The following is a 15739-nucleotide window of genomic DNA, read 5'->3' on the forward strand; positions in this document are numbered from 1 at the left end:
AATTCTATACCTAGCTACTTTACGTATAGGTACGCACATTACTAAAAGTGCATATATGTAACTCTGCAATAGAGAATGTGTCAGATTTTTCACTTGTTCCTGTGAGAACTGAGATTGTGGACAAAGATATCTATAGTACTAAACAATCATACACAATCTAACAAAATAAATAGCTGGTATAAGTTCAAATATTCTTATTCATATGCAAACTCATCCTTATGCCACTTCGACTACCTTCCGCGGCCCAACAAAAAAGCCATAACATGGCTCTTTATCTAAATCCAGCGACTCTTTCACGGGCTCCGACAATCCCCTCGGCTTGGGAGAGGCTTCCATTGCCACATGAACAATTGTTGCTGCCTTTTGGCCCTGGCTTTTCTCGTTTTCCTGGTTCTTGATGGCACGTTCCATGATTTTGACAGTCATATCTCTAACATCCCTTTTCTCTGACGCTGCGCGCTTCCTTAAGCAGGCCACGGTTGTACGAAGTTCAGAAAGAGCAGCAACGAACTTGGATATGTGTAGAGAAGGTTCTTGCATCTCTATATCCATTGCTGACTTGCGGGCTTTCTTGACGTCCGTGTAGAGCCGAGTGTCAGGAACTAGACCATTTCCCACAAGTATTTTGCCTACCCAGCAGATACCCCTAGCGTCGCGAAGCCCAATAAATACCCTTAGAAGTGCGGACAGCGTTACAAGATCAATAGAGGATGGCGGTAGACCTTGATGTTGGGATATAGTGGTCCAAAAGTTAAACGCTTGACGGAACCTACCATGTCTTTCAAGTAGGCTGATTGTATGTGTTAATACAGGAGGAGATACGTTGAACCCGTACTTGTCCAAGGTAGACATGGTGTTTTGAACCATCCCCTGGAGATGGATAGCTGGTTGGTCTTGTCCACAGACCTTGGTCATTTGGTGGACAATCAAAATGGCAATGGGTAATTCCACATTCTGACCCCCACGCTGGGCATCCTTGATAAGACGAATACTTTCGTCGACGTTGTCGCCGTTTACTTGTAAGGAAGCTTTCACGGCTGCCACCAGGTGGCCACGCCCCAAAAGCAAATCCTCAGTACAAGCACGATCATAGATTTTCAAAGTTGCCGCCGGATTTTCATTTGCAAGCGTCGTCTTCATTGCCCGATGCACGCCGCTGGAGCTCCAGGAATGTTTCGGTCTGCCTAGCTCCTTCAAAAGACGCAATCTCCTATCACGTTCTGGTGCGGTGGGAGAATCGTTGACAGCAATTCGGCCGAGTATTTCCATTGTATCATTGTCGGTCAAATTCCGAGAGCCCTTCCCGAGACCGAGGATGTGGCGATAAAGATGGTACGTCTCTTCGAATGGAAACTTCCACGTTCTGTAGCAATTGTTGAGAATGATATTGACTGATACCGCGTCCATTTTACAGCCAACAGATGTTGCATATTCTATCCATCGAACCAAGGAGGCCATCTCTCGAGCCTTAGCATATGTATCGATCATAATATTTGAGATGAAAGCCGTCATCTCTAGGTGGCCCTCCTCGACGAAGCCCCGAACAAAATCTTCAGTCTCATTGACAGGATGCGACTTTGCAAACACCTTCAGTATAGGGGTAAAGCAGCTGTTAAAGTCGTGTTTATGATCAGGGCTCAACACAGCCATGTTGCGAAGGTCTTCTTTGACCCCGCTCCAGTCATTTCGCATAGCTTTCGCAAGCGCGAAGTGTCCATAAATTCGGACATCACCAGGAAGAGGCTCGTACGATTCTCGCAGCTTTTCATAGTACGACGTGGCGGCAGCCTCTTCACCTGCCTCAATGCAAAATTGGATGATGGCCCCGTAGGCTGCTTGAGGATGCCCAGCAACATGGGCCAGAGGCTCCAAACGATCGAATAATTCCCTTGTCTTGTGAATATTCTTAGTAGATCTCCATTGGTGTCCAATAACCTTGAGTATTGGAGTGGTGGAGGTCGAGAAACCTCTAGACTTCGCCATGCGGGTAGCAATAACCAAAGTCTCCTCAGCACGATTCATGTTGCCCCTGCCGTGCTTCAAGGCAGAATCGATTACCCGACCAACAGTATGGTAAAAGTCAACCTGATCTGGCAACTTCTGGGCATACCTAGAAAAATAGCCAAAGACCTTTCCGTGCATCCCTAACTCATGGCATGCTGCGATAACGTGGCTAAGAGTTTGCACGCCACAGGAGCGCTTCCGCGGAAGGTGAGAGTAGATATCGATCGTGAGGTCATACATCCCAACCCGGTAGCTTTCGGCACAGAGCCTTTCTCCAAGGGATTGGACTATTTCTAGATCCGATTCTTGAGCGGTGTGCGGTTTGCCATCGAATTCCATCATGTATATTGAACATGCTTTCCTGAGTTTGGCATCTACAGCTCGAGAGTCGCTCAGAGCCTCATTTTTTAGCCCGTCGACTAGGTGCTGAACAACTGAATAGGGCTGTAGACTCTGGAACTGTGCTTCGTCGATAGGGGGGTACTTTAGAACCACGTCTAATATCCTCTCTGAATAATCCAACTTTGATTGCTTCACACAAGCCTTCGATAACTCAGCCGCAACGTCGACCAAGGGCCGTAGAAGCCCAGATCCGTCTATCGGTAGGCCTTCTTCGAAAGTATCTAGGAATCGCAACGCTGCCGCATCGACGTTTGTCTCAACACCACCGCCTTCAAGGATACTAGCAACATCGCTGGCAAGCCTGTGCTGATGATTGTGTATTTTGGCTCTGCTAAGTCCCGGTGGCGGGGGCGGAGGAGCTGTGATGGGCAGGTGAGAACGGATTGCTGGCGGTCGTCTCCAGAGGTCTTTGGGGGGCCGCTCTATGTGTCCTGGCACCGGAAAAAAGGGTGGTGGTAGTGCTGTAGGTTCAGGAGATCTTGTTGATATAGATTCTTCGGATTTTAACGCTCGATTGGTATCCTTGGTCAGACTCCTCATCGCCGGATCGCCCGCCAGAAAAATGCTCTCAGGTGCATACCCAGCGCCCAGGTCATCGAGCGTATCTATCAACGCCCTACCAGCACCGTAGTAGCTTCTCGAGGATTTGATCTTTTGTACATTTCCATGTACCTCTCGCATGGTATGTAGACGACGTCGCCGGTCTTCCGTTAGTAGACCAGTACCGAAGGCCAATGTGCATGACGTTCCCAAAGCGAGGTTCCGGAGAGTTCGAAGCGCACCCTTCGAGGGCACAGGGAGAGTGGTGGGCATTTCGAAGCTGCTGTGGCCATCTCATGGATGCCGTGACTGAAATAAATGTCGATTGAACTGCAATTGCGAGCGCACGTTGGGGGGTCGATAGATTAAAAGCTCGCTGCCAATTTGACAACCGAGGACATCGTCGATAATCGGACGACATTATTCCACATTCCAGGGATGCTGATATAGCGCATTGTTGCTGAACGTTTTTTTCATGCACCAACGGCCATTATCAAGTAGGACTCTAGTATCGCTCTCCTATATCCCATTATATCCAATCTAGATACCCTACGCTGTAGTAATAAAGTATTCTGATTCGATCGTGTCGTAAAGTAAAGCTATTTATAGACGTGACTTAGTGCCCCTTTCGTTCTTCTACTGGGAGCCTTAACAGCGTCTCAGCTCTGTTATCGGATAGATAAGTTAAAAAGTGAAGATCTATATATTCTATGCCGGCATGATATACATGCACTTTAACGCCGCCCAAATGCTCTTCTTCATGTACATTAACCCTACAAGACCATCCGAACCCGCCACACGCCTTTATACAGCCCACCTATCACCTATCATACACAGTCCTCCCCATCGCTAGTACTCGAATAAATCTCCAGTTTCCGTAGAATTGTTTGGTACAAAAACAGCATACACCCACTCTGGACACTAGTCCACACGAATCTGGGACCTACACCTCGGAACTCGCCAGCTAGACCTTCTGTCTTGTAGATTAACTTCAGTCCGGTCAGCACCGATGAAGTATCTAGGATCATTGATCCAGGACGAGGTGTATGTGTCGAAGGGGATGAGGTTGATATGGAACGTATTTGCTGTTTTAGTGTGTTTCCTTGGCTAGCTGCTGCCTGTTGTATAGGTGACGGTTTTATCGCGGGTTCGCCGGAGGGATTTATTTGAGTTTGGATCCTAGTCTTGACGACGTCAAGAGGACATGTAATGACTCCAGCAAGTCCGCCAGCTGCAGCTCCCGTCAAAAGCTCCAGGGGTAAACCGATATCTCTGCTCTGCTTCCATTGCCGCGCCCAAGTCTGGCCCTGTTCGTAGAACGTAAATTGTAAGGCGGAAAACGGGAGATCTCGGAAGATGGTAGCCTTGTATCCGTAGAAAAGAGCAGAGAGGCCTTCTTGGCGGACAATCGTCCGAGCTGCATGGGCTGTTCCTTTGTAATTGTACCCAGACTTGAAAAATGGATTATCGTGGCGACCTTGTAGCTGCAATCTCGTTTTGAGAACCTCGGACGGGACATAAATAAATGAGGCAGCGAAATCTGCAACAAATCCTGTTCTCGTTTTAGCAATAGCGTGCGTATCATGTGCTGGTCGACATACCACTTGAGAGGTACGCAATTTGAGGAGTGATGCCGTAGTCAATCATATGTCTCTTGCTGTACTCGTATGTGCCAAAGAAAATAATGGTACCAGGAAAAGATCCAAGCATCGCCGGTACCCATCCGCCATATAATCCCCGCCTTATACCTTCCTGGCGCAAAATCGTAGTGTACGAAGTACCCATCGTGGAATACTTCGGCGGATTATGCGGATCGCCCTGTTGGCGTGTCTTAACCGTATCTAGAGAATGCATCAATAGATCCCCAGTTGTGCCACCAAGTCCTCCAGCAATCATCGACTATAAGGGTCAGCATTGGCACAGGAGTTAACACGGTCATTCCATCTCACATGTAGGTAGGGCGGACGCCCCTCGTCCTCGAGCGCTTTGGATGCCATAGGTTCTGACATGTCGCTCCTTGTTCTCGACTTGATATTAGCAAAAGCCTGACTCCCTGCTGCCGCTCCATCGTCAACGAAACTGATCTCGTTACGATCCTGTTGTGTGCTGTTTGTTCCCGAAGAGAACAGATTGACGACGCGAGAGGCCAGGGACATGGCCCTGCCTCAGTTCCCTATAGATTCGCCGTCTAATTTTGCTAATCCAAACTTCAAATATGAATTTGAGCGTCGTGGCGGGAGATTCGAGCAAGGCGATAGGAATGTTGTGAAATTCGGACTTTTTGACACTCAGGGAAAAGCTAATAACGCTCGGTTAGGCAAGGCGCAAGGCTGAGATAAGATAACTTGAATTGCGAGACGTGTATTTCAAGAAGTGTTTCAATCATTTACTGATCCAATTTCTGAAATTTAAAGCGGTTCCAATTTGTTTTCTTCAGTTTCGAGCTGGGTTGCATCTGAAAGCCCAGAATAACAATTCCAGACGTTGAGGGACACGATACTCTGCAGTTCCGGCTATCCGCTGTAGTACCTCGAGTACCTAGGTACCTCAGTACTGTCATATAGGCCTGGAGGTAGTTCACACAGCTATGGACTCAAGACATTAATTATTGGTATTTGATCGTCGCTCTTGCAAAACATAACCAGATAGTCCTATCAAATACTCCTTCTCCTGAAATGTGTTATATTTCTAGCCAAAGTGAAACGCATTCTCTCGGCGACCTTGAATTACTCTCGTCCTCGCCTTAAATTCCCACCACCTTACGGCACCAAAACTCTTCCAAGGCCATATAACATGTGTAACCTTTCCCTGGATGAGGCTGGCGGATATAGGACCATAGTGATTGCTGTCGAGAGTCTTTTTGCCATCCCTATTATCGCCTTCTACCCAGACATGACCAGCAGGAATATCGACAACCGGGGCGGGATATGGCGCTCGAGGAAATACTCTATCGCCCTCTATAGCTATGACTCTTTTGACGGCCATAAACTCAGGGTTACTCGGACTCCTATGTCGGCTGTCAGTCTAGAAAAGCATGTCGTCGGGCCATCGTTCAATTGGACTTACCGGAAGGTCACAAGCATTCCCCTGTTTAAGTTGCCCGCCGGGTTTAGTTTATTGACCCAGCATTTATCCCTTGAGAGGCTTTCGTTGTAACTCGTGTTAAGATAGGGATACATCGACTCTCCATTGATCGTCGCTATCTGTCCAACATTTCCGTTGAAGAAGATAACAGCAGGGAGCCAAGACGTAAAGATCAGAATCTTGCGCAGTACTTGGCCAGGTTGAGTGCGGCCGCTGAAAACCGAAAATATTCTGTTGGTGGCCATGATGGCCGCCGGCCGAAAATCATTCGACTACTTGTTGATTCTGAAGATTGGAGGTCGAGGGATTATAGTGTAGATGTGGAGTTTGGCGAGATTGCAAACTATTTGGAGTATTTACTGGGGCCGCAGCCTTGCGCACCCACAAACAGGCCGTAGCCTTGCCTTGTAGAGAGGATTTTATCCAGTGTCGAGAGTTGTAACGAATTAGTAGTGCGTATTGGAACATAAGTTCTATTGGGCCTTTTTACTGTAACTCGAGTCAAGACAATGACTTCCTACATCAGGGAGCTTCTATGGCTCCTCTATACGCCCCCAATGCAAATCATTCCAGGATGCTTTTAATTATCCGCAAGCTCAAAAGCCGTTTACATCACCTCCACAGCATTTTCATCAGATTCCGACATGCTCTCATCACCGCTGACCTCAGCGTTCTCCCTCTCCCTCTTCTCCATCAGCGCTTGTAACTCTGCATCGTCGTTCTCTGTAACCGCCTTGGGTTCCATCTTCACGACGCAGTTGCCGCCTGCCTTTTCGATATTGCTCCGAATATCAACAATCGCTGCTTCTAACGTCTGGATGCCGACGTTCTTCTCCAAGCAGGTGCTAGTGAGGACGTATAAGGGTGGGGATACGAGTTTGACTTTCACTTGGTTGTCGGGAGTGTTCCGGGCCTCAGCAGTTCGGAGCGCAATCTTGACAGCGTCGATTCCTTCATAACCAAAGCATGTAACTTCAACGTCGGCGCGGACCTTTGTAGGCTGTGGAGTCAGGCGCTTTCCGATGTAGGATTTGAGCTCTTCGGCGACAACGTCGTTGGGGAACTCGATGTCTTGCCAGACGTCAGGGTTTCTTCTCGGAGATCAGTAAACGGACACCCAAACCACGCACAGCGCAACATACGTTATTGAAAGCTTGAAAGCATCTACCGCATGCCCATACTTCTTGTTTAGTGGCCATCCAATGCGCTCATATAGATCTTCGATAGGATGTTTTGTCTTCTCTGCCACATGGCGCATGATCGAGTGCACCATCTTGCCCTTGTTGTACCTCTCTTCGCACTTGACGATATCTTCGGGTGACACTCTTCGTTTGGAAAGATCGATATAACCTGCAATCCATCCCGTTAGTCTCGAGATGCATATCTAAAATGTGGCGCGGGATTCAAAGTCTACCCTTCTCTTTGTCCACTCTGAGAACCACGACAACCTCGTTACGTCCCACTCGGATGAGCTTTTGGATACTTCGGATACGACGTCTCGAGAGTTCGGATAGTAGAATCATGCCATCGATGTTATCGTATTCAAGGAGCTTGACGTAGGCTCCCATTTCCGCGATCTGAGTACGATGTGTGAGCATATCGGATTCTCGTTTTCCAAATCCACAGGAGCCCTACCTGCTTGACGTTCACCATGACAAAGCTGTCAATCTCCGGATACTTCTCCTCATAGAATCGGCAATTTGTTAACGACATCTTTGCGATAGTTGCGCGGCGGGGCGCGGGTAGATTATCGCGGTGGCCTTATTTCTCGTCGTTGACTTGTGCTTGGAGGGTAAATCGGGAGCCGTATCGAATCCGAATTCTAAATTATTCGTCCGCGGACGGTGGAATGTGCAGAGGTCGTGGAATGGCGAGGATGTTTGTTGTTGTTCGTGGTGGCTCGCAATACAATGAGTCTGCTGAATTTTGGTGCGGTGGTGGGGGGCGGTATCACATTCGGTTAGCGCGGGTGGGAGACTTGGAAAGCTGCGACGGCGACTCGGAAGCTCTGCGACTTTTGACTTACTCGAGAACTCGGCTCTCTCGTCATTTGACCCTTGGAATAAGGGATGTAAACAACACAACTGGCGATACGATCTCAACTTCGAGCTCTGGAATAGCCACGGTTTGCAAAATGGGAGCTGTATATATCCTGGGTTGAAGTACTCTCGCAGCGGTCAGCTCTGCTGATACCGTCATTCTGTCCATCATGTCGCTCTCCGCATCTATATCCTCGAGCTTCCCAAGCTTGTCCGGCAGCATGAACGCAACCTCGACCGCGTCGTTGGCTTTGGCCACGGCGAAAACTGTCCCGCAGCCACCTGTGCAGTCCTCCTGGTTTGGGATATTTGGTCGAGTGGCTCTCGCTATGATTCGGGTTGTACCCGGGATTCTGTACTGGGTTATTACCTTCACCACCATCACCCTGCCCACATTCCTCTTTACTCTATTTTCTACGAGCTTAACGGTTACCATGAATGCAACTACTCTGTATGTTTAGCGGGTATTATGTGCCTTTATTATCACTGCTAATATGTCTTGCAGGATGCTCATCATGGTTGCGTTGGTGTCCACTGTAAGCTGGTTCGTCCGGTACAGGTTCCTGAATATGTACGCCCGGCTGCCGCCGGAGCCGCAACGAAAGGAGCCACAAATAGACCTATACCCAGATACGCAAGAAGAAGGGTCCAAGTCCGGATTTTCCAATTACCTGGACGAATTTCTTAGTGCTATCAAGGTGTTTGGATATCTGGAGAGGCCGGTCTTCCACGAGCTTACCCGAAGCATGCAAACCAGGAAACTCATAGCAGGAGAAACATTGAATCTTGAAGAAGAAAAGGGATTTTGCTTGGTTGTAGATGGCCTGGTGGAAATATTCGTCAAGTCCTCTCGCGAAGGCCGCGAATCTGATTCCGAGACCGCGATGTTCAATCATGATGATTCTTCGGATAGCAGCGATGGCCCACGTTTGGGAAGCGGACATCAGGGATATGAGTTGCTAACTGAAGTTAAGAATGGGGCCCCTATGTCTTCCTTATTTTCGATTTTGTCTCTGTTTACAGAAGACGTCAAATTAAGGCACACGGAGGATGATGATTTGGCGTCCAGTGCCTCAAGTAGCGGATACCCTCGTCAACAATATCCGTCGAGTGCTGGGTTTGACTTAAACCATAGCCACCATGATACGCCTCCATCCCTACCAACAAGTCCAATATATGCTTCTCCCAACCCGATTGACTCCGCTAGAGGTCGCGACCGACGAACATCAACACTCACAAGCCCTACGGCCGGTGGGACTCTTCCAAGGGTGCCTCCCTTGTCTCTCAATGGGGATCGCCAGCAGTCGCGCCCTAGGCCGCGAAGAGCGCAGACGTACTCAGCACATCCCGATATTGTTGCCAGAGCTACCGTGGATACCACAATCGCTATCATTCCTGCGAGTGCGTTTCGCCGCTTGACCAGAGTCTATCCAAAAGCTACTGCGCATATTGTGCAAGTGATATTGACTAGGTTGCAAAGAGTGACACTCGCAACTAGCCATTCCTATCTAGGATTGACACCTGAGGTCCTCCGCACAGAAAAGCATATGAACAAATACACAACATATGAGCTACCGAATTTCCTGCGTGGGAACGCGTTAGAGAGACTGAAAGAAAAATTCACTCGTGAGAAAGAAAGGATTGGTGCCGAGGAGGGGAGCAAAGGGATCGCGTTACACAACCCTGGCGCAGGTCGAAGACGGCGACCCTCTTCCGGTCTCCGAAAGGAAGCTACCATTCATGCCTTGTCCGCGGAGCTGTCTCCAGCCATATCTGCTACAACCTTTGATGTGCCAATACCTCGCGATACCGGCGCGAGCCCCAGTCCGGGGGATCTACTTACCAACATTCAAATGTCCCGTTCAGGGGGTCGAAGAAGTAACTCAAACCTCGCTGAAGGTATTGGTCTTTCCAGTGGTCAACCTCCTCATGTGTGGCATCATGATACTCAGAGTCCCCTTTCGCAAAGAGGTTTCAATACATTTACCAATACTTCGCCTTTGCGGGCACCATTACACCGTCAGGAATCAATCGATGAAGATAGCATATTCCGCGCTTCGATACTGGAATGCATTTTCAAGGCAATTGGTCTTACCAACACAAAAAATGCGCTGAAGATGTCAGACTCTGTTGAAGCCTCACCAAGACTCGTCACTTACGACCAAAAGCGGCAGAAAGCAGTATTTACCACTAATGCTTTCGGCTTTATCGACCCTTATGAAGCATCTACCGACGGCGATACCGAGTCCATGACATCTGGAGGCATTAGTGCGGGAGGATTTCCAAGTACACAAAGTTTAGCCCAGGAACTGAGAGACGAGCTCGAAATTGTCTACTTCCCCAAAGGCTCAGTTCTCGTTGAGCAAGGGGAGCGGAACCCTGGCCTTTACTATGTGGTCGATGGATTTCTGGATGTTAGTGTACCCGTGGATGATAAGCCGGAATCGACCGTTCTTGGCTCGCCGCACCCTCCCCCTGCATCAAGCAGACTTGGGAAGGAGCCTTTCCCAACCCTTTCTCGCACCAAAGCCGGGTCATCAGGGCCATCCGGACGCGGTGCTCTGCATGATGGCAGGAAACGGAAATCGATGGGTCGCAAAAGCTTAGCCTTGATTAAACCTGGTGGAATTGCCGGTTACATTGGTACTATATCGTCTTACCGGTCATTCATTGATGTTATAGCAAAGACAGACGTCTATGTTGGCTTCCTCCCGCGATCTTCATTAGAGAGGATCGTCGAAAAGTACCCTGTAGTCTTGCTCACTATGGCGAAACGCTTGACCAGTCTCTTGCCTCGGTTGATCCTACATATCGACTTTGCCCTGGAATGGGTCCAAGTAAGTGCTGGCCAAGTCATCTATCACCAAGGAGACGACAGCGATGCCATATATATTGTTCTGAATGGCCGCCTGCGGCTAGTCCTCGATAACGATCAAGCTGAAATGAAGGTTGTTGGCGAATATGGACAAGGTGAAAGTGTTGGCGAACTGGAGGTTATGACTGAATCTACACGACCTGCTACGCTTCACGCGATCCGTGATACAGAGCTTGCGAAGTTCCCGAAGACATTATTCAACAGTCTCGCACAAGAGCACCCGGGCATCACCATTAAAATTTCGAAAATTATTGCGTCTCGCATGAGAGCTTTGGTAGAGGACCCAATTTTTGACCAAAGAAAGGCGAAAGTGACAGGCGCTAAGAGCAATAAAGTCTCATCCACCCTCAATCTCCGGACGGTTGCAATTCTCCCGGTCACTGCGGGAGTGCCGGTGATTGAGTTTGGTAGCCGGCTTATGAACGCCCTGACTCAAATAGGGGCGCCGAATGGGGTCACATCACTCAACCAGACTGCCATCCTGAACCATCTAGGAAGGCATGCATTTAGTCGTATGGGGAAATTGAAGCTATCTCAGTATCTTGCAGATCTCGAGGAGAAATATGGTCTCGTCTTGTACATTGCTGGTAAGATTTTGCATTTCCTTTTACCGTTTCTGGCGAATGATGATCACTTTTTAACCCCGAGGTCCTTCAATGAAGACCAAAACACGCAACTCTAATTTTTTCCTGACCGCCATCCCTAAATCCACATCCTTCATAACCATTATCGGAATTAATGCTAATGTTGTGGAATCAGATACCAACGTCAATTCTCCCTGGACGCAAACTTGCATTAGCCAAGCGGATTGCATATTACTGGTCGGGCTCGCCGAAGGGTCTCCTGCCATTGGAGAGTACGAACGTTTTCTCCTCGGGATGAAAACAACCGCAAGAAAGGAGTTAGTGCTCCTACATGCCGATAGGTTCTCTCCACCAGGTCTAACTCGGGCATGGCTACGCAATCGAGTATGGATCAATGGCGGCCACCACCATGTACAGATGTCATTTAGAACTACTTCCTTGCCAGTTCATCCTCAAACGAGGAGATTTGGTACTGCGTTGAAGCAGCGAGTTCAAGTGTTGCAGGCAGAGATCGAGAAATACACCTCACGTAGGGTTCGGCAAACACCGATTTATTCTGCCGATACCCCCTTTAAAGGAGACTTTCACAGGATTGCTAGACGCCTTTGCGGTAAATCAATTGGTTTAGTTTTAGGCGGTGGCGGAGCCAGAGGCATTTCACAAGTCGGCATCATCCGAGCCTTGGAGGAAGCTGGAATCCCAATCGATATCATTGGTGGTACATCCATAGGGTCCTTTATCGGCGCCTTATATGCCCGTGACGCGGATGTAGTGCCCATGTATGGCCGAGCGAAGAAGTTTGCTGGACGAATGGCTAGCATGTGGCGTTTCGCCCTGGACTTGACGTATCCTTCTGCATCATATACGACTGGACACGAGTTCAATCGAGGTATATTCAAGACCTTCGGCAACACCCAGATTGAAGACTTCTGGCTCGAATTCTATTGCAATACGACCAACATCAGCAAAAGTCGTTCGGAGATCCACACCAGCGGATACGCCTGGAGATATGTCCGAGCCTCTATGTCCCTAGCAGGTCTGCTCCCTCCTCTTTGTGATGAAGGTAGCATGCTTCTTGACGGGGGATATGTAGACAACCTCACCGTGTCTCATATGAAATCCTTGGGTGCCAATGTCATCTTCGCGGTTGATGTGGGCAGCCTGGACGATGACACTCCACAGAATTTCGGTGATTCGTTATCCGGCTTCTGGGCCTTCGTCAATCGCTGGAATCCACTGTCCTCATATCCAAATCCGCCTACTCTTGCCGAAATTCAAGCTAGGCTTGCGTATGTGTCAAGTGTTGACGCACTGGAAAAGGCGAAAAATACCCCGGGATGTCTTTATATGAGGCCGCCTATCGATCCTTATGGCACGTTAGATTTTGGCAAGTTTGATGAGATCTATCAAGTAGGATATAAATATGGACAAGAATTTCTAGGGCGGATGAGAGAAGAGGGCGTCCTTCCGTTACTTGATGAGACGGAAGAGAAGAAGGCATTACGGAGGACTATGGCTCCTCGTAGAACAAGTATATAGCGGATGCGTTTTTACCTCGGAGTTACGGTGGTAGGATACCCAGATGGTGGAATTAGGCTAGATCTTGTGATATAATTGTATATCTTATGTAGAACATAATGCAATGATCTACGAGTACGAGTACCATAATTTTCTATTTCGATCACCTCGGCTTTGCCCATCAAATAAAAGTGAAATCGGCATGAGGCGGATTCCGCCGCTTGGCCTTCCTAATACGGACAAGCGCGGGCTTCTAAGTTGGTAGATAAGGAGACTCGCCTTGACGTCTTTAATAAGAAAGCAAGTTAGGAGTGGGCAACCAAATGTAAGTCTAAGTTAGTTATAATTTTCCCTTCTGTTTGCTTGCTCTCAAAGTTTTCAAATTCCGCTCTGTAGACCGTTTAGCAACGTCTTCATCATGGCTAGCCATCCTGTGGGGAAGAGTCTTTTCTTGGGAAGCTTTGTCCATTGCAAAAGTTTAGATAAGATCGAGACTTTCCATGATACTGCTGTCTTTGTCGATGAGAAAGGGGTTATTGTCGCTATAGAGCCGCAGTGTGACGAAAAGAAGGCTACAGAGAGTCTTTTCCCCAAGCTATGCTGGAAGAGCGGAGATGTCACAATACGGAGCACGAAACCGGGACAGTTCTTCTTCCCAGGATTCATAGGTATGTGTGATATCATTTCTGTTTATTTAGATACCGAGTCACTAATTCCACGTAGATACACACATCCACGCCTCTCAATTCCCCAATGCCGGGATATTCGGCAAAACCACTCTCCTCGAGTGGCTGAACACGTACACCTTTCCCATGGAGCGCAGCCTCGCTGATCTCTCCAGGGCAACGAGAGTGTACACTCGTTGCATCCAAAGGACTCTCTCCCACGGCACCACAACCGCCTCCTACTACGCTACCGTCTCGGTGCCCGCTACCAATTTGCTAGCGGACCTCTGCCTCTCCCATGGCCAGCGTGCCTTCATCGGCCGCTGCTGCATGGACACACTCTCCCCAGAAGACTACCGCGATGAATCCCCCGAGTCCGGAGTTGAAGACACGCGCAAGACAATTGCGCACATTGCAGAAATTGACCCGGGAAATCAACTCATCACGCCCATCATCACCCCGCGCTTTGCACCCAGTTGCAGTAGCGAGTTGATGAGCGGACTCGGCGCTCTACATAAAGAGACGAATCTCCCCATCCAAACGCACATCTCAGAGAACCATAACGAGATTGCCATGGTGAAGGAGTTATTCCCCGAACATGCTCATTACACGGCTGTATACGACGACCATGGCTTGCTAACACCAAAGACTATCCTAGCCCATGCCGTGCATATATCTGAAGAAGAAGCCGATCTGATCAAGAAACGAGAGGCGAAGATAAGCCATTGTCCGGCCTCAAACTCCGCCATCACGTCTGGTGCGGCGAGGGTGAGGTGGATGTTGAACAAGGGAATTGAAGTTGGCCTAGGTACTGATATGAGTGGTGGGTATAGTCCTAGCATCCTGGAAGCCGCACGGCAGGCTAGTCTTGTTAGTAGACATGTAGCTATGACTGGGGATGATGCTGCCAAGCTAAGCATCGAAGAAATTCTCTATCTTGCTACTAAAGGGGGGGCGAAGGTTGTTGGGCTGGGGGACCGGATTGGGGGGTTTGAGACGGGCATGGAGTGGGATGCGCAGCTTATTGGTATGGGCTCTGTAGACGAGGTGGGAGGGATGAAGGAGGAGGAAGGCCCAGTGGATATTTTTGGGTGGGAAAGTTGGGATAATTGTATTGAGAAGTGGGTATTTAACGGAGATGATAGAAATACGCGGGCCGTGTGGGTTAAGGGGAGGTTAGTCCACGAACGGAATGGATGCAAATAGATTGCGGGTTTAGCAGCTCCTTGGAGAGTGGATGTCTTTTTGGAACAGAATCTTAGAGAGCAAGAGTCGGTGAGAATGAGTGAGATTTGCATGATTGTTATAGATAGGTACTTGTGGCTTTGTACTTGAGCCTGGCTGGTACCATTATAAAGTATCAAATACCTTGGGTATATACTTACAACTTTTCTCACCTATTCAGTATATTTTTATTCCGCAAACAGCCTTTGACCAACCTAGGAATTTGTAGGAAACAAACCTCCTTATAGTTGCATCCTACGGTGTGGTGTCTAAGAATGCTCGTCCTACTCGAGGAATGTGAATAAATACGCCAAGGTAATACGCTGTCGAACATCATCTAACTCGAAATATAGTGGTGTACTCCGTAGCTGCTGATGAATTACTCTCCATCATCCCAATTTCCAATTTCACCAAGGGCTTTCTTGAACACTTCCCTCGCCCTCCTGTCTTGGCCACCTTATCCTTTTATTCATCAAGGCCTTACCACCTTGCACTGGCAGCAAGGACTCATTATAAACCCATTTATAATTCTCCCATGCCAATTTCCCGCCCCAAAACAACTGCCCTCCAAATGCAAAGTGTAAATCCTTAACAAGTTCCTGGCTTGTCTCGTGAGATTCATCTAACTTCCTTCCCCCGGAATCAATATATATAACCCTGTCATAACCTCCCTTGCCCGGATTATTCGCCTTTAGTAGACAATCAAGGAGGCATTGATACCCTATACCCTGCGGCCTTCTGAGTAGGTCGTGCTTAACTTGCCTCAGATCAAAGAACTCGACACATCCCCAACACAGCTCCAGT

General features: G+C 48.5%; 6 protein-coding genes across 6 annotated transcripts; 2 read left to right on the forward strand and 4 right to left on the reverse strand.

The window, feature by feature from the left end:
- Nucleotides 1–216: 216 nt before the first annotated feature.
- Nucleotides 217–3219, reverse strand: BP5553_09640 (uncharacterized protein; the record flags this gene model as incomplete). Its single annotated transcript, XM_032018263.1, has 1 exon — nt 217–3219. The coding sequence occupies one exon, from the start codon at nt 3217–3219 to the stop codon at nt 217–219; it is 3003 nt and encodes a 1000-aa protein (XP_031865562.1).
- Nucleotides 3220–3773: 554 nt separating this feature from the next.
- BP5553_09641 (uncharacterized protein) lies at nt 3774–5102 on the reverse strand (the record flags this gene model as incomplete). The annotated part of the gene is made up of 3 exons (XM_032018264.1): nt 3774–4498; nt 4548–4845; nt 4896–5102. The coding sequence occupies 3 exons, from the start codon at nt 5100–5102 to the stop codon at nt 3774–3776; spliced, it is 1230 nt and encodes a 409-aa protein (XP_031865563.1).
- A 532-nt stretch (nt 5103–5634) lies between these two features.
- Nucleotides 5635–6275, reverse strand: BP5553_09642 (LexA peptidase; the record flags this gene model as incomplete). Its single annotated transcript, XM_032018265.1, has 2 exons — nt 5635–5953; nt 6013–6275. 2 exons carry the CDS (start codon nt 6273–6275, stop codon nt 5635–5637), a joined length of 582 nt encoding a protein of 193 aa, XP_031865564.1.
- Nucleotides 6276–6637: 362 nt separating this feature from the next.
- BP5553_09643 (Eukaryotic translation initiation factor 2 subunit alpha) lies at nt 6638–7743 on the reverse strand (the record flags this gene model as incomplete). The annotated part of the gene is made up of 4 exons (XM_032018266.1): nt 6638–7121; nt 7173–7380; nt 7445–7607; nt 7666–7743. The coding sequence occupies 4 exons, from the start codon at nt 7741–7743 to the stop codon at nt 6638–6640; spliced, it is 933 nt and encodes a 310-aa protein (XP_031865565.1).
- A 496-nt stretch (nt 7744–8239) lies between these two features.
- Nucleotides 8240–13067, forward strand: BP5553_09644 (Lysophospholipase NTE1; the record flags this gene model as incomplete). Its single annotated transcript, XM_032018267.1, has 3 exons — nt 8240–8520; nt 8575–11531; nt 11704–13067. The coding sequence occupies 3 exons, from the start codon at nt 8240–8242 to the stop codon at nt 13065–13067; spliced, it is 4602 nt and encodes a 1533-aa protein (XP_031865566.1).
- A 397-nt stretch (nt 13068–13464) lies between these two features.
- Nucleotides 13465–14917, forward strand: BP5553_09645 (uncharacterized protein; the record flags this gene model as incomplete). Its single annotated transcript, XM_032018268.1, has 2 exons — nt 13465–13714; nt 13770–14917. The coding sequence occupies 2 exons, from the start codon at nt 13465–13467 to the stop codon at nt 14915–14917; spliced, it is 1398 nt and encodes a 465-aa protein (XP_031865567.1).
- Between the last annotated feature and the right edge of the window lie 822 nt (nt 14918–15739).

This window comes from Venustampulla echinocandica, assembly GCF_003357145.1.
Source record: "Venustampulla echinocandica strain BP 5553 chromosome Unknown scaffold_11, whole genome shotgun sequence".
Taxonomy (NCBI): domain Eukaryota; kingdom Fungi; phylum Ascomycota; class Leotiomycetes; order Helotiales; family Pleuroascaceae; genus Venustampulla; species Venustampulla echinocandica.